At 35.7% G+C, this 25,134-nt stretch overlaps 4 protein-coding genes across 19 annotated transcripts in view; 3 read left to right on the top strand and 1 right to left on the bottom strand.

Annotated features, from left to right (window-relative positions):
- The window catches only part of LOC147841024 (uncharacterized), a 485,466-nt gene that overhangs the window by 248,174 nt on the left and 212,158 nt on the right, over nucleotides 1–25,134 (top strand). The window lies entirely within an intron of this gene.
- Nucleotides 1–25,134, bottom strand: part of LOC147834160 (uncharacterized) — a 439,063-nt gene that overhangs the window by 225,305 nt on the left and 188,624 nt on the right. The gene's annotated exons all lie outside the window — the stretch shown is intronic.
- On the top strand, nucleotides 340–14,412 carry coa8 (cytochrome c oxidase assembly factor 8). The gene is made up of 5 exons (NM_001145619.1): nucleotides 340–780; nucleotides 1,291–1,488; nucleotides 8,569–8,632; nucleotides 8,772–8,862; nucleotides 13,958–14,412. Exons 1-5 carry the CDS (start codon nucleotides 640–642, stop codon nucleotides 14,079–14,081), a joined length of 618 nt encoding a protein of 205 aa, NP_001139091.1. The 5' UTR covers nucleotides 340–639; the 3' UTR covers nucleotides 14,082–14,412.
- Nucleotides 16,179–25,134, top strand: part of klc1a (kinesin light chain 1a) — a 209,886-nt gene continuing 200,930 nt past the window's right edge. For 11 of the 16 annotated variants that reach the window (XR_015505034.1, XR_015505035.1, XR_015505036.1 and 8 more), the window contains exon 1: nucleotides 16,179–16,568. The gene's annotated coding sequence lies outside the window, so the exon portion shown is untranslated. 16 annotated transcript variants of the gene reach the window in all.

Raw genomic sequence — 25,134 nt, forward strand, 5'->3', positions numbered from 1 at the left:
ATGTGTGTAAATGCAGAAGTGTATGGGTGTTTCCCAGTGTTAGGTTGTGGCTGGAAGGGCATCTGATGCATAAAATATATGCTGGATTAGTTGGCGATTCATTCCGCTGTGGCGACCCCAGATTAATAAAGGGACTATAAACTGAAAAGAAAATGAACGACAAATCTGTTTGAGTTGAAACCTGTTTTGAGTAAAGCTATCTTCAGAATTTTAAACATATAATCAAACCCGTCCCACTTTAGACCACAATCTTAAACAAATAAATAAATTATGCTTGGAAATATTTGGGCATTTGTTGGTTCTATGGTAACGTTGAAACCCATGGAAATCCATGGAAAGTTTTGGTTGTTCAGTTTAATTTACTCAAACGTGGAGGAAGTAGTAAATTTCGCTCAAATGTTTTTAGTTTTATTAGAAAATGTCAAGTACTTCATATAAACTGTTTTTAGATTTTATTAGTTTTTTACCCTCAGAAAATAGTTGCATATCCTCTATTAGTACGAAGTGTTAAAACATTAGTGCTGTAAGAGACTTTTAATTTAAAAACATCCACCATGTTAAAAATGCACTGACATATCGGCGCTGTACAGATTAGGGACATCGCATTTATTATATTTGGTCAAGGTCGACGAGTTAATAATGAATGTAGAAACAGCTCGTTATTTAATATTTAGATCTTTGCGTCCGTGTTATACAAATACTAATTTCTCGTTGAGGAGCCCTTGTCGAGGTCATCGGGAAAGCACAAGCCAAGCACCAAAACATGCCAAACAAGCAGAGGTTTGTTGCTTATTACCTTGATATCACTCCCAATAATAATAATAATAATACTTTTATATATTTTAAGTAGGTCGGATTTCCATAGCAAAGTTAATCATTTGTTTCAAAGCAGCTTTACAACTCAGCACGTGAATGTTTTGTCTATGTCTACTGTGAATGTAAAATTTGATATTGTAGATTGAATTGTTTTAATACTTTGCTAATTTAACAGACTATCAATATACCAGAGGGTGATTGTTTTATTTATGTAAACATTTTATCAGACGTGTTATCAGATGTCCAAACAGACTATCAATATACCAGAGGCCCAGAGGGTGATTATTTTATTTATGTAAACTTTTTATCAGACGTGCTATCAGATGTCCAAACTTATTATATGTAAAATAGTTCATTGTACCAGATTGAATAGAATATTATTTGTATTTATTGTTATTATTGTGTGTGTGTGTGTGTGTGTGTGTGATTTCTTGGCATGTCAAATTGTTCTAATCTGCATGACTTTGTATGTAGAGGTCTGGATTCTGTCCTGCTGCCTCATCTAAATATGATTGGATTGGTCCACCAGACCGACTGTCAAACCTCAGGCTGATCATATATCACATCCCAGAGAATGAGACTCCTCTGGAGAGGGAGTTAAGGCATCTGAGACAGGAAACTGAGGACTGGAACCATGAGTTCTGGACCAACCAGAACTTCACATTTAATAAGGTATAAATCATATGTGTGCCATGCAAGGTTTAAACTACAGGAAGGACTAGGTTTGGTTGTAACTATTATGATCCTACACAACGTTTGTTTACCATTATCACCGTTAGAGGGCAGATTTGTGTCATAAATGTTTTATTTTTAGATGTTTGCTATGGAAGACCGCAGAGGTCATGCATTCAAATATTTTTATTTATGTATTATTTATTATCAGGGCTTGACATTAACACTTACTGAGAGTTTGATCAGTGGTGGACAGAGTACTGTAAAAGTCATACTCAAGTCAAAGCACCATTACTTGGCTAAAAATGTAGTGCAAGTAAAATTAAAGTACCTGTTGTAAATTTAACTTAAAGTAAGAGTAAAAAGCCCGTTTAAAAGTACTCAAGAGTAGTGAGTATTACGCTGGGAAAGGTTGATGCGTTTACATGTAATGCGTGTGTAAACGTAACATTCTGTAGTGCATTTATTTATTGTTTAAGGCCATTTCAGTCATCATACAGTCGACATCTGTCATCTTCCCATCAGTTACATGCAGTTTAAACTTTCTCTGGGTCATTGCGTGTAAAGTATCTTTTTGGACACTTTTAATGCTTCCAGTTTGCTGCACGTCTAAGGATTGTTCGGTATGATGCAATTTACTTTCTATGTGCGGTTTGATTAGAGTCGCAGGTTGATTATTCTAATCTCCATAGACCGGAAATAATAAAGTAGTGACTGCTGGTTGAAGGAAAATAGTGGAGTAATAGTACCCATACAGCACTAAAATGTACTCAAGAGAGGTAAAAGTACACATTTTAAAACTACTTAGTAAATTCGAGTTTCTGAGAAAACAACTCAATTGCAGTAATCTGAGTATTTGTAATTTGTTACTTTACACCACTAAGGATAATCACTCTTGGGTCAGTGCGTGCCAGGGCTTTCATTAGCCGCATTTCCACTATCGGGCCAGTGCGAGCCAGGGCTTTAATCGGGCCGGGGCGGGCCAATAGCCCGCGAGGTTGGGAAATGAGGCCGAAATCATGTTGCGTTTCCACTGACGGGCTAAAAGCTCACAGCGCGTCACGCAAACACCGCCCACAGAACGTCCCCGAATCAAACGTCACACAACCCGCCCACTTCAGATAAAGCACACAATAGAATTATCACGAAACGAAACCATTAAAATGAAGACAACCGAAACAAACAAATGACACGTTACTGTACAGCAGTACATGAAATGTCTATACGCACAGACCTGTGTATTTCCATTCATTACATTTGTTTACTCGCCGACCAACTGGCATTGTGCATCGACTGCTCTCGCCGAACGCAGGGACCCATCACAGAGAGCGCACACATCCATAATATAAAGCCACAGAAATTCTCCTTTATAGCTCGATATTGCATGTATTTTTATAACATCCTCGTTTTGATAGAAGTCGTGTTAAGTGTTTCAGCATAAGAGCGAGTAGCCTTAAAAAATATAGCCATATTTGTTGCGCTCGGCAGCTATTCACTAAAGCTCTTCATTTAAAGTTTCATTTATAAATTTAACCACGTCATATAAAAACATAAACAGTTGTTTGAGTTTATAGAACACATTTTGTGTTTGGACTTTCCCCCATATGCGTTTAAAGCAGCGAGTGCTGCGCAGGACTGGGTGACAGAAAAAAGGTATAGGCTAGATTCTGCTTTCACTCCCCCAAATAATGCTCTGTTTGCGCGATTTGATTAATATCATCGTATCCAAATACTTTATAAATAATATTTCAAACCTTCTCCGGTGTTAATTGTTTTTATAAAATATCGAAAATCTTTTTTTTTCAGACAGGTCTTTGTAAAATGAAAGTTATATATGTGGCTTTAAAACGGTTCGATTTATGTATTGTATATATGCTACCTACAAATAGCTAGCTTTTGTTTATTTTATATTGGTTTATTTATTTAATGTGATTTCATATTTATTTGTAATTCTTTAAATTATATTTCATTAAAGCTTAGGCTATTTTATCAAGATATGACACTATATTGTTTAAAGTCTACGAAAGTGGGCACGTACTTTGTTAAGTTTTCCTTCTGTTGTATTTATATTGTGTATTATCACCAAAATAAAGAAAGAAAAAGCCGCTCGCGGCATAACAGAGCTGTGAAGGAGCGCTTTAGCCCGGTCTCACACACACATACAGGCATCTAAACGCGCACAAACAAACATTTTAAATTTGACAAAAACTCTCGAAAACCTTTACTGTCTGCTGTGTCTTTAATATGGTGTAAAGATTATTATGCGTTATTGAAACATAAAGGAGGACGCAGCAAAAAACGTCACTATAAATTAAAACTACTTTATTATTTTATGCAGCAGCCTTACATTTAAAAGGGAAACATAAGGGTGATCATACGCAAAAAGACCCCAGACTATAAGGCTAGATGTTTTCTTTCCCTTATTTCTTTGGCGCATGTACTCATGTGCGATCAGAAAACTGCCCGCCTCTCCTTTCACTCCGCCCCGAAGCCCCAGCTGGCCCTCCTTGGCCCAAGGTATTCGGCGGGCCGAAAAAGGCCGGCCGCTGGCCCCAAGAAAGCCCCGCTTTGGCCCGATTAGGCCCCGGAAGTGACAGTGGAAACGCCACTGGCCTTGGCTCGCCCTGGCTCGCTCGCTTTAGGCGCGATAGTGGAAACGCGGCTAATGGGCCCGGTGGTGCCAATACAATGTATTTAAGCAGTAAGGCCAAAATCATGTCTCGTTTCCTCTGTGAGGCCAAGAGCTCGCATCACATCCCGCAATCAACGCCTTCAGAATGTCCCCGATTCAAACCTCATACAATCCACCCAGTTCAGTGGGTAGAAAAAAGTCAAATCAGAATTATGCAGATAAAGTGCACCATCGCATCATCACAAAATTATCTAAATAGAGGCAATGGTTGATCCGTGATCTGTATGGATCACAACTACTACACAAGCTGCACTATAAAACATTAAAAGATTGTGATCTCAATTCAAACCTGAATGATAAATGATAATGATTTGCATATGTTTATTAATCCTTTGAAGCACTGCATTTAAATCTGTGTTTAGCGAGAGAGAGTCAGTTTTTAGACTTTTTCAGTTAGTTAAAAACAGTTAAATGACACAGAAGTACTGGGATAACAGTTTATAGTTTAGATATATACACTGTTGTTTATGGTAAAGATTAAAATCACAGTTTGATGGGACTTGACCAATAAACTTGATGTTGGTGAATGTTATCACAATTACATTGTTTAACCCTCTTTTGCATGAGACTATAAACCGAGGTCCTGACTCTCTGTGGTCATTAAAAATCCCTTGACACTTCTCGAAATTGTAGGGTTATCTCCCCGGTGTCCTGGCTAAGTTGCCTCTCGGCCCTTAACCGTCATGGCCTCCCAATCCTCCTCATCCACTGAATTGGCTCTATCACTGTCTCTCCACTCCACCTATAGCTGTTGTGTGGTGAGCGCACTGGCTCTGTTGTCCTGCGGCTGCCGTTGCATCATCCAAGTGGATGCTGCACAATGGTGGTATTGAGGAGAGACTCTTCAAATGATTGTGAAGTGCATTGAGTGTATGGCTATACACGATAAATGCGATATATAAATGCACATTACATTACATTAACCAACAGAGGTGACAAAAAACCATCAAAATTATGTCACTGAATAGGTTTTCAAAAATGATCCACCTATAATAAAACATAAAGTTTTATATTTGAATTGTTGAATCATTTATTGAAAATAAATATGATATGTTGTACAAGATGTTAGATTTTTAGTTATGTTTGTTAAAACCAATGGTTTTTGCAAATGACATCAGTCTCCTCCTTTTTTTGCCTATCCAGAAAATGGTCAGATTCTTGACTCAAAAACCGTAGTGTGATCCCAACCGTGAGATTTTTGAACCGTTACACCACTAGAGAAAACAGAAGAAAACAAATGTTACTGTACAGCATTAAATCATATGTCTTTACACATAGGCCTATGTATTTTCATTCATTATATTTGTTTACTTGCCGACAGACTGTTGGCATTGTCCATCGAGTGGTCTCACCACTAACGAATGGGATGACCCAAGGCACCACTCATTATATAAATCCATGAATTTTTTTTTGTTAATAGCGTTTTATAAAACTTATTTTAAAACATCCTAATTTTAGTAGATGCTGTCAAACTTACCGACCAAACGCTCCGGAAAGCCTTAAAACATCAAAATTTTTTCCCTTGGCTAGGTTATGACACTTGATAAGTAAATTCCTATTTATTTAAGAAGATAATGTAAGGATGTTGCATATTATTCATTTATCTTAAAAAAGTGAAATCTTTAAGAGTGGGTTTGTCTTTAAAAAATAGGCCTTAGAGAAAGAGAATATCTCGTAACAGAGCAATGCATTCTAGTTGTTTAGAAAAAAGGAGGCTAATTCCCATTGATCTTTATTGATTTTTGTATCATATATACTCATCAACAATAAACTGTAAGTGCTCATACTACAAGTAATGAAGAAATATCTGTGTAAATGTTTTCTTGTGGTGGCTCATTGATTTCCAGTCAGTTACGGGTAAACACATTTTAAGGATAACTAATTTACTTGATCTGCACCCTTTGCATCTGTGCTCTGCTTTTCCAATTGCACTTTACTGCTTGACCAAGAACCTTATGAAATGCATATTATCAGCTACTTTGACACACAAAGAGTATTTATAAATCTATATACATGTTAGTCCATTTTATTCTGTGTGTTTGTGAGATGTTTTTTCAAAAGATATTACTATTCAGCTTTTTCTTTTGTGATTTCCATTGGTTTACATTAAGCGCTCCTGCATTTGTTCACAAACATGGCCGACCACAACTTGCCATTATGTAGATTCCCGAGCTCTGTAGGCTATATATTGATGTGCTCACATCACAGCTATCCACAATAAATGCATCCGTTTTAAGGGAAAAAGAGTACCATACATTTGGTAAAAGTAGTGTTAAATATTTCAGAACAGCATATTCCCAATTTCTGATTCTCCCCAGCAAAGCAAAATAATTACAGTTTAAATATTAAATTATAGTTCACTATCCTAATACATTTTTACATTTAAATGTTAATTTATTGAAATTTACCAAATCATATACAAACATAAACATTTGTTTGAGGACATAGGACATGTTTTATACAGTTTTTCCCCAATACATTGGGAGCAGTGCAGGACTGAATGACAGAAAAAAAGGTAGTTGTTGATGGTTTCACTCTTTTATTAGTAATAACAATAATTCCTTTTTGAGAACGCGACTGCAGCCATTTTGCGCCAGACCGCACGCCACACACCAGCTGATTGGTGGAGAGGAGACAGAGTGATGATATGCCAATTATGGTTTTTAGGCTCGTCTTGTATGGAATTACCAAAGAATGCTGCGTTGACACAATTTGATTAGTCGTATTAGCCGAATACTTTATACATTATATTTTGAAACTTCTCAGTTGTTTGTGGCCTAAAACGTTATAAAATTTGTTTTGTTTTATATTGGGTATTTATATAATTATTTTATTTATATCCGATTTTGCTATTTCTTTTATTGCTTTATTTATTAGCCTGGCTAGCTATTTTATCTAGATCTAATATGAAACTATTGTGTTGAGCCCACAACAGATAATACGTAATTTGTAAAGTTTTATGTCGTTCTGTTTTATTAATATTTTGTATTATAAAAAAAAAGAATAAATAAAATAAACCCAGCCACTCGCATGGGATCTGTAACTGAGCTGAGAAGTGAGTGCTTTAGCCCAGTTTCTCACATACATGCATCTTAATGCGAATGTTTCATGCACAAACACCTCTTTTAAACTTGACAAAAACTATTGACAACCGAAAGTTACTGTCTTCAATGTATATTAGAGACCTGCCGTCTGGGCCTGAAAGAAAGATCATTAAGCACCTGAATCAACTGAGCAGAACATTAGAAGAGACTCCAAAATCTAAAATCATTGGGTTAGATAAGGGAGACATCCAAAATATGTACTGTTGGTGAGCCTCCAGGAATAGAGTTGGGAAACACTGTCATAGATACTGTAGCAACTCACAATTTAATAACTACATGTAATGTAAAAGTTGTGCACAATGTAAAAATGATTACATCATAGTTGTAATGTTCATTGCATAACATTTTTTTCAAAATTAATAAAATATTGATCTCGTATTATAATAACAATTATTAAAATTCTGCTAGCGTCTGCGGAAAAAAAAGTGATTGACAGGTGGTAACTTGTAACCTTTATGGTTTGGTTATGGGTAAAGCAAAGACCATGTGAGTCCGGTAGTGAAAATGGTAGGCTACAATTAATTAATTCGTTATGAATTAATTAATATTAAACAACGACCCCCACCCCCTCGCCTACGACGACGATGCCATCATCCATCACGATGTTTCACATTAGATATCGTACGATGCCAAATTGGTCAACATCGCCCAACCCTAGCTTCTACCCATGTTAGGATTGTTAAGGTTCAGTGAATTTTATGTTGTAATCAATTAGCATCAAGTGACTACAGGTTTTAATCCACACAACAGAGAGGGTGCCCAAACTTTTGCATAGCTTATTTTCCTGCCCCAATTTTAATTCCTGCTTTAATTTCACACATCTTAATACTGTTAAACTAATTATTTCTGTCTGAAAAACATTACATTATCTAGCTTTCTCTAGAAACCCAATGGCATTTCACTGTGATCTCTTATAAAGAAAGAGCACATAAGTATGCAGTCAAAGAGTTACTGTATGTGCTCTTTCTTTATAAGACAGATATTCAATGTGTGTGTGTGTGTGTGTGTGTGTGTGTGTGTAAACACACATTATCATTATTGCAAAACAAGCTAATTTTTCATATATAACCCTACAATTTGATTGTGAAAATGTGTCATTACATTTAAGATTTGAATAAATTCTAAGGAAAACTGTTTATAACAAATATGATGTAGTACTTATTGCATTGTTCAGTTTTTTTACATTACATGCAGTTATTACAATCAGTTGCTACTACAGACAATTTGAGTTTTGGGGGGCTTTTTAATACTATATTGACCCATTCATGTTTATTATTCTTTCAGGAAAAAGAAGAATACATACAATCACAGCTGTCAGCAAAAGGGTTGTCAGAGAGAGATGATGATGGTGAGCTGTCTAAACATGAACACAAACTGCAGTGTATTACATTTTTCAAGTTTTCAAAGAAAAATATTGTTGCTTCATGACAGCCTTGCTAAATTATATGTGGTTATAAACTGTATGGTGTCATTTATTGTTTCTCCAGGAAGGAAAAGGACTTTAAGCAGTGAGGAAATGGCAGTGTTCTACAAACACTTCTTGGACAAAAACATTACAAGGCATGCCAATTACAACAGGTGGGATTTAAAACCTTTTTATTTTTATTTTAGTTTAGACGTTTTTGTTATAAAAATACTATATATTTTTATCTCAAAGTCAGCTTTTGCAATAGAAAATAGATAGAAAAAAACAGAACAAAGCATTGCTTATTTCATTTCTAAGTCTATCAGTATTCAGCTACACAAATTGAAAAAGCAAATGTAAATTAAATGTAAATTCATTTTTCTATGTCCACAAAAGACTGTCTCAGATGTTGTAATTTGTCTAAATATGTGTTGGTGTGCAATTTTCTTTTGGCAAGATAATCTATCCACCTCACAGCTATTGCATATTAAGATGTTGATTAGACCAGGGGTTTTTTAACCTTTTAGGTTAGTTAATTTCACTCACATCATTCTCATTTTACTTTCTGCTTTTTAAGTGCATAGCATTAAATACATTTAAACATAAATATATAGCATACCTATATAGCTAAGCGGTGTGATGGCTGAGCCTGTTTCTGTGAGAACAACATAGTTGGATTCCTGACATGACTAACCATAAATCATTTTCCACTGTTAATAAGTGTGAGCCATAGCATACTTGCTTTTGATGTACATACATGCAGAAAATGCTGCTTCACAAAGCCAAGTTCGCTGAGCCCTGACAGTGTAGTTGAGTCGAACATAGAGTACGTACAGTACACATGGGTCACTAATATTTTAATAGATTTTAATATAATTGGTACAATACTTTGATTAAGAGTCTACCATGTAAACAGCGTTTTTTTTTTTTTTTTTTTTTTTTTTTAAATACCTTAATCCCATTATACTCATAACTGAACTAAACAGAAATGGAATTTAGTATGCATATATTAGTGGCACTTTTAAAGTAAACATTGAAATCAAAGTATTACAGTCATGTAGGACTTTTCAACATATTTTCCGAAAGGATCCACACACGTGGCTGTCAGTAAAGGGCCGCAGACACACACATCACGAAATGCGGATTTTTTTTTTCTTTCCATTAGGTGATATTAAATTCCATTAAAACACCACTCTTCCACAAGTACTTGCTACTTATTTCCATTCAATACCCCAGTTGGTTATGGGGGCATGAATGAAATGTTCATGAGTGAAAGTTAAACTGCCGAAAGGCACCCAAAGTTACATGAAACTCTGCAGGAAATGTGGATAGCCTTGGCATGCAACATTCGAAAGCACTTCACGTAAACAACTTAATTGTATTATTGTCTATTAAGGCAAATAACTAGATTACTGATGTCCATGTAAACATAGTCCGTAGTGTCTTCAAAGTACATGAAAGATTCAGATGGGCATCCTGATTTGAAGGGCACTTTTTTGTCGGTTTTACTTTCATTCACTGTCATTTATTTTAAAAAGCACCTGGTCCATTTTATTAGTGTATATTTTACTTGAACGCATTAACTTTACAGATGCCTGATAGTTAGATGTGGAGGAGCTAACATTAATCAGATTCACTCTAGTGAACACGCAAAAATCCTCATCATAATTTACTTAATTACCTCATCATTAATTTACCCCCACAGTTTGAAAACTTCTGGATTAGACAGCATGTTCATTGCACAGGTGTGCCTTAGGCTGTCTACAACAAAGGTCCATTGTAAAATGAGACCATTTATTATGCTGGATATTCGGAGTAACAGGAACACGCTATCAAATATGTCGATCCAGAGCATCCCAAACATTTGTAACATGTAACATGAGTAATATGTTCAGTAAGTATACTGGCCATGCAAGAACTGGTATGTTTTCAGCTTCCATGAATACCACAGCAAAAGATCTTAGGATCTAGTTGGGTTGGGGTATCTCTGTGCATTCATGCAGCTCTGTTTATTGTGTATAAACATAAACATATACCATAACCCTACCACCAAAATTGGCCACTCGATTCACAGTGGTAACATCAAGAAACCACTCACCCACATGATGCGATACACACTGTCTGCCATCAGCCCTGTACAGTGAAATACGGGATTCATCTGTGAAGAGAACACCTCTCCAAAGTGCCAGTTGTCATCGAATGTGGGCATTTGCCTACTTAAGTTAGTTTCAATAGCTATTTTTCCATCAAAAGATACAAATTAAATCTATGCCAAAACTGGAATATTGTAATAAAAGAGTTGCGAAGAAATCACCATTTCAAACCAGTGAGTCTAAGTGAACAAAAATATTTAACTGGCACCAAATATCAAATATAACAGAATTTGCTGTGGTAGGAGAAGCTACATGAATCCATTTTTTATTTAAAAAATTACTTGCGCCGACACGCTATGAACACGATGGTGTTTGAAGTTGTGTGACACGTCACACAGATGCTATTGACAATTCTGGAGGTAACTAATAATATGATAACATTAATACTGAAATGGTTAAGCTGTTCTAGGATTACCAAAACAACATTTCTGATGTTTTACAGTGTACTCAGCCTGCTGGTTTGTCCATTCACACACATTTTTATCATCACATGATCTCTTATAACAAAATCACATGAATTTTTTTTAATATGCATACTGGAATTTGTTCGCTAAAAGTGTTTCTATCGTAGTTTATGCACTTTTTTTCTCATTGAATAAAATGTTTATCCTGCTCAGTTATGCACATATGTTTTTTTGCACGTACCAAAGTGTGCATAAAAATAGGTGGATGGAAACATAGCTACTGACAAACTGCAGTCAGGTCCAAACCCAGATGAGGACATAAGCATGCAGATGAGGTTCCCTTAGACATATTTTTTTTTTGTTATGCAAACCTATTGTTGCAGCAGCTGTGCAGGGGTCCATTCTTCGTACCTCGCTTAAATGATCTAAGATGATTTGGCAGATCCTGGATCTTTTAATCTTGATAACTGATCTCTCGCTAATTTGGTTCTTCAAACAAGTTCGCGAATCAGATTAGAATGTCTAGATGAACTGATTTGAGATCGCTGCGTGTGTTGTGAAGGACAGATCTATCGATCCTCGAAATCATGATCAGCAGTGCAACGATTGGCTGACGGCACAGCAGCGTGATGACATCATCTGATAAATATTCAATTATCCATGTGAGCAAAATTACATCAAATTAGCAGTAAACGGCTTGTTAAATATGATACGCAATAACCTTCCACATTTGTTGTGAGCTGCAGGCTTTACTCTTTCATGTGTCAAGAGTATTCATCATGTATTTCAATGCATATCAGTGTATTTAGTTCTACATTTAGAAAATATTTTCTTTATTATAATAGCCATTTTTTAAATCGCTGTATGGAATAACTGGATGTTTTCAAAAGCATTTTGATATTGGTAAAGGCGTCTGCAACTTTTGTTAAGCATAATCACTGGCATATTAACTGTCAAAACATGTTTATGACTGCATTTATGTATAATTTATTTATTTTAAAAGTCACACATTGTGCATTTGTATTATACACAAATTGTACTAAAGCGATCTAAAAAGTTCATATGTTTTCTCTTTGCACCAGCAGGTGGCAGTCTTTGTACTTTCATTTCGAGAGTGCAGATTGCATAAGTTTTATTAATATGTTTAACGTTATTTATTTTATTAATAACTATAACTTTATTTATATATATATATATATATATATATATATATATATATATATATATATATATATATATATATATATATATATATATATATATATATATATATATAAAATAGTTACTATTTTCCCAAGTGTATATAACTACTATTGTAAGAAAATATCAGAGTTCGGTACATACTTTCTCTATTATCTTTGCTTGAACTGAGCCGATCTAATCCTGTTTATATAAACTGAACCTGCTCCCGATCAGGTTTAAGCTAGCAGAACTGTTGCTATGACAACAACTCTCGGATCAGCTTTGAAGAACGGAACGATCCTGGATCGTGTCAAATCGTCAATATACAAATCTAGCTAACTGAGTAATCCACGTACGAAGAACGGACCCCTGGTTGCTGGTCTCAGACAATCTAGGAGTAAAATGCTGATTGTGGAGGTCCTGGGCTAGTGTAATTACATGTGGTCTGTTTATTTCAATTTAATTTACTTTATTTCTATAGCGCTTTTACAATGTAGAATGTGTTAAAGCAGCTTTACATAGAAGATTATAGGAAATTGAAACGGTGTAATTTCAGTTTTCAGAGTTTAACAGTTTAGCTCAGTTCAGTGTGGTTTAATATTCACTGCTGAGAGTCCAAACACTGAAGAGCAAATCCATCAATGCGCAGCTCTACAGGTCCCGAACCATGCAAGCCAGTGGCGACAGCGGCGAGGAAAAAACTTGAAGTGAAGAATTAAAAAAACTTAGAGAGAAACAAGGCTCAGTTGGGCACGACCATTTCTCCTATGGCCAAACGTCTTGTGCAGAGCTTCAGTCTAGGCACTGGAGGCTGGAAAAGCTGGACGTCGGCGAGACTCGTCTATCCCTGGAGCATCACAGGAATCAGTCTCATGCTCTCCACTCCTCCATGACCACCACAGCGGCTGCTCAAGATACGGACTGGTCCAGGAATATGGGATCCTTGGGATCCTCTCGTAACGGGTCTTGGATCACATCAGTGGCACTGCATTTCTGAAAGCCTTGGGATGAGTATCCTTAGGTGGAAATAGAGAATAAAGAGAATGATAGGCGTAGCTGCTGTTCATAGTGTACATAAACGAGATGCAAACAACCTGCGTGAGAACATTCATGCATCATTGGTTTTTTTAATAGGATAATTTCAGTATCAATAATGGCACATTAGACTTTTATCTATCAATTGTTTTGTACTGTATGTTTTGCCTCCACAATAAAACCTACAGAGCTTTGAACATAAAATAATATATTTAAATACCATTACTTATTTTTGGGAAATATAGTATAATAACTGATACTTTTTAAATGGACAGATCACACAAAATAAAAATTCTATCATAATAGTCGAATTGGCTTCCTCCATAGGTCTCGCACCAAATTGTTGCCTCTTTCAGCCAGTTGAGAACCGAAACCCAAGATTTTTTTTATTCTTTCTTTTCTCTGTTTCTCCTTTTTTCCCATCTCACCCCATCTATTCTTCCTCAGGTCTTGTAGGTGCTGTGTTATTCATTTCTAACCCTTTTGCATTTCAGGGAATGGTATCGAAGGAACTTCACCATTACACTTCTGATGGCGAGAGTAACACTGCACAACACATGGAGGACACTTACTGGACAGACAAGGAGAACTGAACGAGAGAAAGGCAAAACTACATGAAATGCAAAAAAAAGACTTTGAATTAATCACTGCATTCTGTGTTGTTGTCTCTTTGTGGAAACCAAAGTAGGCTTACTGACGTTTAGACCAAGGATGACTAGTTAAAAGATGCTTGACTGGGCATATACGGGTAAATTGCATTTCATCAGGATACATTTTCCATTTTTAATAACAATTTTTGTAATGTGGGCCTGACAGGTTTTAAACCTAATAATCAACCTATTCCACTTATAATTAGCCTGTTGGCTGTGAAATTGGAAACGCACTACTTATCAGCCTTATCCATCTGTCTTATCTAATGTAAAAATAAAAAGGTCCTTTAGTCACCCTGATGGCTTTTCTAAACTGTATGACTTTCTTTTGTAAAATAGAAAAGTAGGAGTGATCGTCGGAAGAAAAATTTTGAGCAAGGTCCTCACAGTGCATTATTGTTGTACATAAATACAGTTTCAGATATAAGCAATGGGTATGGTTACAGAACCATTTTTTAACTTACTATAGAAAAACTTTCTAGGATTTTTTGCTGTTTATTTACACTTTTTATTTTAATGAGTGGTTCTGTATAATATGGAAAATAAAGCTAAGAATTGAAAATAAACATAAAGCAGAGTTCATACACATTTTTACTACAAAGATTTCATGACTTTTCCAGAACTTTCAAGTAAATTTTCATGACGTAATGTTTCATGAAATGTCTATGTATACATGTTAAATAACAAGAAAAACACTGTATGTGCAGATATATTACAGCATATCATAGATCGCAACAATCCATTTTGTATAAATTTGTTTTTATATTTATGTAAAATTGATTTTGATAATGTTTAAACCACTAATAATGTGAAACAATGTTTTTGGCAAAGGACAGAAAAGAAGTAAAGACAACCCACCTATATTTAAGGGACACCATTTATCGTTTTCAGCATCGATATCGCAATGTGTGCATTTGCAGTAGTCACATTGCAGAATATGCAATGTTAAATTGGGATTATAGTTTAATATAGAGTTTAATCATAATGGATTAAAAGTTTATCATCTGCATTTATTTTTAAATAAAATCACTCAAAAATTCCTTACCATGCACTTAACTTTTTTAAAATAGAACACAAAAAGAAGACAATTAAATAACTCCCATACTATTGAAACAAGTGAAGGGTGACTAAATAGTGAGTACATTTTAATCTTTGAGTAAACTGTCCCTCCAAGGCCTGTGACTGTGAACATTTCAATATTTCAAATTTTAAAACATTAGGCCACAAGAATATTTTTGTAACTTTAATAAAGATTAAATAACATACAATAAAGAATATGCAGTGTTGATTATTCAATATCTGTGCCAGAATAGTGAATACCTGAAAACTAAAAATTTGTGATTTATTTGTTATATACTATTCGAGATTCACTCCCCTACAAAATGTCCCTAATCAATCCAAATCAATCTGTTAAATCATATGGTGAAATTGTATTCACATCGCAATATACATCACAAAAGTCCAAAATATGGTGATGTCAGATTTTTTCAATATCGTGCAGCACTAATTAATAAATACATATATTTGTTAAACTATTTTCCATGACTTTACTAAAACTTTGTGGGTTTTTCTGTTTTTCAAAACTTTTCCAGGCCTGGAAAATGCCATGTCAAAATTCCATTCTTTGAGTTGCAATTATTTTCATAGAATGCTAACAATTAAAACAAAACGATTTGGGTGATGCTTTGGATGCACTTTGAACTGTAGCTGCATCATCAACCTTGGGGGTGCAATATTTTAATAATTCAACAGCCCATAATTGGTTACATATTATTCATAACATATACATTATGTTTGGAATCTGATGACATAATCACCGGTCGATTAAATATAATCAGTTACTATTCAACACAATGCAATCTGTTTACAAATGCTAAATATTTGGAATCTGATTACGCAATCTAGAGTAGATTTCATGTAATCAGTTACTTAATTGTTTTTGATTTATAAAATGCTTATAACGATTTTTTATGCAGCAAACAACAATTTGAATAACCTCAGATTTCCTCCCAAAATCTTCGAGACCAAATATCCAAGAAATATTGAACTCCTTTCATCCTTGGATGACATCATAATGAGGAGGAGTGAACCTGCCGGGAGAAACACAACGCCATTTTCACCTCGCACAGCTCTAGTCAGATGCGTCTGTGCATTCAGTTGTTATTGCATACACAACCGTGCCACATTATGACGACGTGAATATTAACGTAATGTTTCTGCGCCACTCAGTGATTTGAGTCCGTGCTGGTGGAATCGGACTGTGAATCAGCTGCAGGAACTTTCCCTGTCGATCTCCGGAAGACTGGAGAGAGACGTAACCAACCCGGCTGCCTGATTTTAGCCCCAAACCATACAAATCAGCCTGCTGAGCTAGATATCGACTTGAGTTTCGTGGTGGGACACAGAAGAGCAATCCCTGTTACGGTTGTGGGGGATCTGGATCTTCCGCAGAACGGTAAGGTGTTTATCATGCTAACTAGCTAATGTTAACTCACGCGCTGAGATCCGAGGATCGCTGGGAGTGTCAGTCTGTGTCCGTCTACCTGACACATTTAAACGACTCCGAGGTCGCTGTCTGTTTAGTTGACCTGGTAAATCGGTTAAATGGATGCTTTGGTGTTTGATGGTGAGAATTGGTGGTTGTGGTATTAAGTAACCGTGTGCAAGGAATGGCATAAGCCCTACCGGGCCATGTCATGCAGTAGATGAGTGTTGCAACAGATCTCTTTTCTATGATACAACATTAAAGCATTCATGGGTAGATTTGTATTAAATTAGCAATAGATGGGTGCTGCAAAGTCATTGTTAGTCAACGCGAAAGAGATCCGACCACGACACAAGCCTAAAGCAATGGTGCTCACTCCTGGATATGTAGAACAGCAACATTGCATATTTAAGACGTCTTTGATGTTGAAAGTTGTGGTGATAGGGTATTTCAGGATTAAGGAGCACTTCCCTAAATCATACAGAAGATCACTGGTAAATAACGTAACGTAACGGCTTTTTAAGAGCATAATGCACAACAGTATTATGTTTATTTGATGCATATAAAAAGTCCTAATTTTGCATTAAATGTTTTATGCAAATATACATTTTTGAAAATGTATGCTTCAGGTTTGGTTTCTGTGATTTTGTTGTTTATGTATAAGAAACATTGTACACATGTTGTAAGAAAATCATTTAATTGAGCGTTAATTGATTCTGCCAAAATAAAAAAACAAAAAATTATTTGATTGCTGTAATAATAGTGTTATTTGTGCGTAATAAAGTGATTTCTGATATATATATCTATTTTATTTTAATTGTTTCAGCTTATTTTATATTATATTTTATATATTATATATATTATATATTTTATATCTTTTTTGTGTTTGTAATAATATGCAAAAGGTACACAAATTGAGATTGCATCCAAATAAAAGAAAAACAGAAAAACAACAAAAAAACAACACAACAGCCAGGTACTGGCAGGTGTGTGTGTGTGTGTGTGCGTGTAAAGGTCACTGGGTGAACAGGTCAGAGTACATAAATAAGAGGAGAAAAAAGAAATACATATACACACAACATGCAAAACAGTAGAACATTATTAGGCCACACGTCAATAAACGAAGCGAATAACAGATATAACTAAAACAGACAGAAACCAATCAGTGGTATGGAGTGATGACAATAATAATAATGTATTGATAGATATAACGAAGAAAAGGACAACAGGAATAACGATAATAATATTAATAATAATTACAATAATAATTACAAGTACTACATCAACTACTACTCCAGCAATTACTAGTACTACTACTGCTGCTACTACAGCTATTACTACTACTACTACTACTCCTACTACTACTACTCTTACTTCTTCAACAACCCCGACTACTACTATAACAACAACAACCACAACAAAAAAATCCTATAATGATGATAATGAGGAGATAATAGGAGAAGTAAAAGTTACAACATATTACAACATAATAATGATGAAAACAAAAGTAAGCAATAATATTAGTGATAAAAATTATACTCATGAGGTGAGGGGAGGTTGGGAAACCAGGAAGAGGAGAAATTATTATTATTATTATTATTATTATTACTACTACTAATACTACAAGTAGAAGAAGATAATAGAAGAAATAGAAGAGGAAGAATAAAGTGAAGAAAAAGAAGTAAAAGTTGAAGAAGGTGCAGAAGATGAAGCAATATGAAGAATTACTAGGAAAAAACAATGTTACAATAATAATGAATTATTATTATTAATAATAATAATAAGATTGAAAGATCAAGAGGATGTACAGATAAATGTGATAACTAATATACTCATGTTGAAAATAAAAACAATAATATTAATAATAATAATAATAATAGTAATAATAAAATCAGTGACAACATTAATAATAATAGTTTTGAGGAGGTGTAAGTTATAAGATCAGCCTTGAAGTGTACAATGATTGTCAGTTGCTTTATGATGCATTAAAAAAGTATGACGTGCAGCATAGATCAGTCCAGTGCAATGCCCAGGCTGCCATGTCCATGTCACACTTATACTGTGAATGTAGTATATAGAAGTATTTTTTTTTGTGTGCATCCTTTTTATTTAAATAATTGTTATTTAATTTGTTGTTAGACTGGCCAGGAGTAGAACTGGTGAAATCAGGCCCAACTTCACATGCACCTCTATCTCTAATACAAGCTGTACATTTACAGATGTCACAATGAACTGAGGTGAAGAGAAAAAATAAAATAAATAAATTTGAGAGAGGGGTGACACGGTGGCGCAGTAGGTAGTGCTGTCGTCTCACAGCAAGATGGTCGCTGGTTCGAGCCCTGGCTGGGTCAGTTGGCATTTCTGTGTGGAGTTTGCATGTTCTCCCTGCATTGATGAGGGTTTTCTATGAGTGCTCCGGTTTCCCCCACAAGTACAAAGACGTGTGGTACAGGTAAATTGGGTAAGGTAAAATTGTCCTTAGTGTATGTGTGTGAATGAGAGTGTATGTGTTCCCCAGAGATGGGTTGCAGCTGGAAGGGCATCCGCTGCGTAAAACATATGCTGAATAAGTTAACGGTTTGTTTACCTGTGGCGACCCCAGATTAATAAAGGGACTAAGCTGAAAAGAAAATGAATGAATGAATGAATTTGAGAGAGACAGAATTATGATGTGAGAAATCAATAATAAAAATACTAAATAATTTTTTTCTTTACATATTTTAGGATATTTAATTAGATTTAAAATTAGACACAGTTTCTAACTCTTTCTGACCCTCTTGCACCTTTTTCTTTTAATTAATATCAAATTTGGTGATGTAACGCTCAACTGCCAGTGGAGTGATGACGCATTGGTGTCTCATTATTATTCACTGCCTGAGATTTATTATCCTATGAGAAAACCCTACTTCTTAATTATTCACTACAGCACGTGCTTTTCAATAACACCCTGCCAAGCTCAGACACTGCACATGGCACACAATAGTTAAAATCTGTTATTTTACTTAAAAAAAAAAAAAAACGGAAAATAACGGCTTTTAAATAACAAATTTACTGTAAAATAAAAGACGTTAAATTACAGAAACTTTCTGTAGAATTGAATTACAGTAAATTTATGCTATTTATTGGCAGTTATTTTATGTATTTTTTACACCGGCTGCTGGAAAACCCCCCATAAAATAACAGATTTTTTTGTTTACAGTGTGGTTAGTTGACCATTGCCTACCGATACAGCCGAGCATTTAAAGAGTTATGAAACCCCCCTCTTTCAGTTTAAGTCTACCTCAGAATTTTTTCAAAAAATGCTTAATGATGGGCGTGGAGCACTGTGAGCAGAGGGAGGAGTAGGCATGGCCGGCAGAACAAGGGAAAAAGAGAACGGCAAACAACTGTCAGTTGGCACATAAAATCAGACAAAAAAAGAAAAACAAACACAATTCGTGAGGAGACCAATGGTTTTATAGTTTACGAAGTTGAAATGTAAAGAAAGGAACGGTAAGTATTTTAATGCTCTGCTATATATATGATAGATTATTCGTTATTTCAACATTAGTTGTATCTATATAAACATGGTTCTCTTAGTGATGTAAAAAATGTGGTCATGTATATATTTGTAATATTTTCTATGTAATCAGTCTGGTGAGTCAGTTGACAGTTGCTCCCATCTTGTTACCCTTGCTTTGCCATCCATGCCCACTTCCCTCACTTCTGTGGCAGCTCCCTGCCTATTTTTATTTATTTTTTAATTCTAAGGTAGACTTGAGCTGAAAGAGCTCAACAACATATAGCCCAAATATTTACTACTAATAATAATAAAAAAAAGAGTCATCCGTTCTGAGCACCAGTGCTTGATCTTGCTGCATGACATGAATCTTTTTTTGGTTAGTATGCAGGTGGCTTGCTCTGCTCTGTTGACATACAGTCAGTCTTTCCTCAGTGAAAGCATTTGTGTTGGTTTTGAAGGAGATGCAGTCTCTGAATGTGGGCAGCTGTGAGCTCTGGCTTTACTGCAGTAAGAAGGTGGCTGCTTCTCCTCTGGGGAATCAATGGGACAGTTATAAAATTGGCTCCACATAGGAACACAAGTATAATTTATAGTCACTCTAATAATCGTGTTGCAGAAAAGTGCCTGCGCTATGCTTGTATGCTTGGCACGTTCATTTATGCACACAACAGTTTTTTAACTGTTGTGGGTGAATTGTAATGCCAATGTATAATCCTACAAAATGCATTAATATATTTACACATATAATCATTATAAACATGGTGGCTCAGGAGTTAGCACTGTTGCCTTGCAGCAAAAGGTCGCTGGTTCGAATCCTGGCTTTGCCAGTTGGCATTTCTGTTTGGAGTTTGCATGTTCTCCCCGTGTTCTTGTGGGTTTCCTCTGGGTGATCTGGTTTTCCCCACAGTCCAAAGTAGGGCTGCACGATTTTGGATAAATCAAAAATTGCATAATTGGATAAACTCTCCCACAATTTTACAAAAAACTGTTTGAGCCCAACACCCAACGCAATAAGGAGTAAGATGTGTTTTATGACGTGTTGCTATTTTCAGGCAATAATTTTCCATGTTGTTTAAATAGCAAATCCGTTTTGTGCCACTTTGTAGACTCATGGTTGTATCGATCTAAGAGACGGGTTAAGGCGCATTCCTATTTTTAGGAACTTAAATAGACTGTTCAATTGACCAGCTGAGAGGAGGTCTAAAGTCCAGCGCAGAGTGCGTTAGTTCTCCAATTTTGTCATTTAATACAAACAGTCAGAAATATAAACTGTACCTTTAAACAACTCGAGCATTTAGCAAATAATATAAACAATATATATCCAGCTCACTTTCTGATCCTTGTCTAGTTCTCTTACACCTCTTTGATTGGTCACACCCTCAACAAAAACAATTGCGATTGGCTCTTGTGCGCTGCGCTCCTGACAGATGAGTGATACTGATAAGCGGCAGGCGGCAGCGGCGATCACAGCTGATGCATGATAGACACGGTGGAAAAAACTCTGCAGACACGCGCTCGTTTCTGTATCCAGAAGTAACGCTTTAAAACAGCTGAGAGGAGAAGAAAAGTCACGCCAGCAGGTCAAATGGCCCACTGTGTGTGTGTGTGCGTGTGCGTGCGTGAGTGCGTGTGTGTGAGAGAAAGAGAGAGAGAGAGAGAGAGAGAGAGAGAGAGAGAGAGAGAAAGAAAGAAAGAAAGAAAGAAAGAAAGAAAGAAAGAAAGAAAGAAAGAAAGAAAGAAAGAAATGGAGTACTTTCATTCTCTCGATCTCAGTGAAATAGGGGCTTTTGCTGTTAATGTCTGTGAAAGACTGATCCACCAAACACACACAGTGAAATTGTGCACAGTTTATGAGTTTTAAGTAGTTAGAGCATTGTAAATACTCACGCTCGCCTCCCTTGCGACAGAGCGCATATGAGGTAAATGACGTCAGTAATAACAGGTTATGGTTATTACTGAACCGATACCGAATTGTCCGGGTCTGCATCACTGTGCACCGTAGAAACAATTAATTTTGACACCCCTATTATTTATATTTGTTTTATTAAAAACAAGCTTAGATTTGCCCACCTGTCAGGTATTGGACCATTTGGGCATAGCATGTGTATTTGGATATATTTTTGACCACACTTTGTTATTATTGTTCATTTATTTGTTTGCTAGAAATTAGAACTAAATTTAGAAATAATTTTGAAACAAATCTTTGTGCTTAACATAATAAATTTTTTAGTCTAATGCATGTCTTCGTACAACACGTTCACTTATCCACGAAAGAGTTAAAGTGAAAGTAAAGAATGAGGAGGCTCATTCTCTCATTCACGCGCTGCAGATGGTCTGTTTGTTTTTTCGCTAGTGAAGCGCTCAGTTTTTTCACTTACAAAGTCCTCCATGTAAATATAAATAGCACATGCGCCATGGCACGATGCAACTAACTTTTAAGGGAATGGGAGATGATGGGAGATAATTTTGGTTTATTCCCAAAACATAACTATAACTCATTAAGAGAATAAGCTCAACCCTGTTAGACCATGCACCGCGTGAGCTGATTTTTCCGTCCTTAAAATAGCAAAACTGGATTTGAACTTTCCTTTAATGCTTTTGCACCCTGCACTTTGGACTTTGCGCCTAGATTGTTAAAATAGAGCCCTTCATCTCTCACGTTAACATGTCCTGTCACAACATGTCAACAAAATAATGAACATTGAAAAAAATGTTGCTTGCAGACATGTAGTATAACATTCAAGTGCATTTTAAGCAAATACAGTGAAAAACCTCACAATGGCAGTGGCACAAGTGTTCGTCTAAAAACAAAAAAGAATTAAAATGTGATTATATTTGCCCTCAAATCACAGTCTTTATTAGGGATGGGTACCAAAACCCGGTGCCATTATAGCACCGGTACCTTTGTAACCGGTATGTACTGGATCAAATCAGCATATGAATTTTGGTGCCTAATTTCAGTGCTACTGGTGCTGCGACAAGGACGTAAGAAGCATTTAGGCTTTACACTAAACTTGCATGTAAGGGAGAAACACGCAGAACTTAATGACACATTTGAGGGCTCAAAGGCAGAGGAATGCACTGTCTCTGACATAATCTGGCAGAAAGCAGAAGCTGTGAACTAAAACCTCTAAGTGTTTTTTTTTTTGTTAAAATTGATCATGACATGTACAGTGTCTAGCGTTAACGATATGCTGTAGCAATGATGTAAACAATAGCAAATGCTCCTTTGCGGGCAAACAATTTAGCTACAAATTCATATTTATCAGTCAAACTGCTGTAAACACACACACACACACACACCACTAGCACGTTCGTGTCTCTTATGTGTGTACGCGACTCCATTGATTGTCTTCAGGCAGCTTTTCCATGCGTTTCACATCTCGTATAATAAAGTCGCAAAAGATATGTGGATGATTCATATTACTGACACCTGCATATTCCGTATATATGTGAAAGGCGTTGTGTATTGTAGTTAAAAAAATACAGGATAGCTCACCTGACTCGTGGTAGCAGAAGAAAAATAAATCAAGGCTCACACAGGTAGCATTCCACATCTTGTGCTTTATTCTTCTGTCACGATATATTACAGAAAATAACTTAATCCAAGCATCAGAGAAAAAGAAAAAAAATCTCCTTTGCTCAGGCGCTTGTTACAGAAACTTCACACATTCACATACACACACATAGACGCAGACAGCATTCACACACACACACACACATTGATGCGCACACAATGGCAAATGCTCTTAAAGGAGCCGCACCCCATTTTCACTCGTTACAAGTGAAACATGAGCACACATTGCTTTGCATCTTGTAAACACAACCAAGCCTTAAAACTACATTCTGGACCACTCCTTTAAAGGACCACAGACACCTGCGTCGCGAAATGCAGAGGGTTTTTTTCTTTCCATTTAACGTGCGGTATCAAATCCCATTAAAAGAGCACTTTCCACCAGTCCCTGTGTCAACAAGCTTAGCCCCCTGAAATTTGGATGCGTATTTTTGTGTCAAAACGCCACGGAGAAGCGAGATCAGCCATCGGTGGCCGACTACAGATATATGACTGAGGCCTTTCTAGCGCGCTCTAGGTGTCAGGAGCACTCTCTCTTTCAGTCAGTGACGGTGCTGCGCGCATTAGCCTAGTTCCCCGCATTCGTCAGAGGTTGACACCCAAATTGACAGAGGTAATAGCGATTTTAACACTTTTAATATAGGAAGTCTTCAGCTATGCAGAGACCATTATTAATCAGAAATCTAGTGTACATAGTTTTACTTTAGAAAATTAAGTCTTGAATTTACAAATAGTTAGCAAGTAGCTTACCAAAGAACATATGAAACGCATTGTTTAAATGTAGTTTTCAGTCTTGCTCATGTAAGTCACATTCAACTCGTTTAGTTTTGCCTTCATTCATTTTTGATATTAATTTTCAACACATGATTTATTTACAACACATTTTTAAACAATAGTTTAACCGGGCCTTACTTTTTTATTTTCCCCATGGTGACAGTCAGTGCATAACACTTTACTAGTTTTTTTGCAAGGCAGTTCAGACGAAGTCTCTTTAAGTAGTCTTTTTTCAGATTAAAGTGTAATTTAAAGACTTAATTAGTTAACTACGAAAGTTGAAATAATTTGTCAAATTATTTTGTAAGTGATTTGTTTTGTATATCAAAAACATACAGTAAATATTTCTTAAGGAGGCTAATAATACTGACCTTAATTAAAAAAATGCTTTTATTCAAGAAATAAGCAAAAGGAAATACGACTTATGACTCCAGAATATTTTTTTTTAGAAAACACTAAAAAATTTCAGAAATATTATTTGAAATAAATGGTAGGTCAAAATAAATTGACATCAACTGTAGGCCTATCTGTTAAAGTTTACAGGTGCAACAATGTGCCTTGATGTACACCAATACAAAATTACTTGTCAAATAAATGAACAATGAAGATTATTTTAAGTTTACTTTATTTAATTATCTTGTTCATGAAGACTGCAGAGTGATGCATGAAAAAAAAATGAAATAATT

The sequence above is a fragment of the Danio rerio genome, chromosome 13 (assembly GCF_052040795.2).
Source record: "Danio rerio strain M-AB ecotype USA chromosome 13, GRCz13ab, whole genome shotgun sequence".
NCBI lineage: Eukaryota > Metazoa > Chordata > Actinopteri > Cypriniformes > Danionidae > Danio > Danio rerio.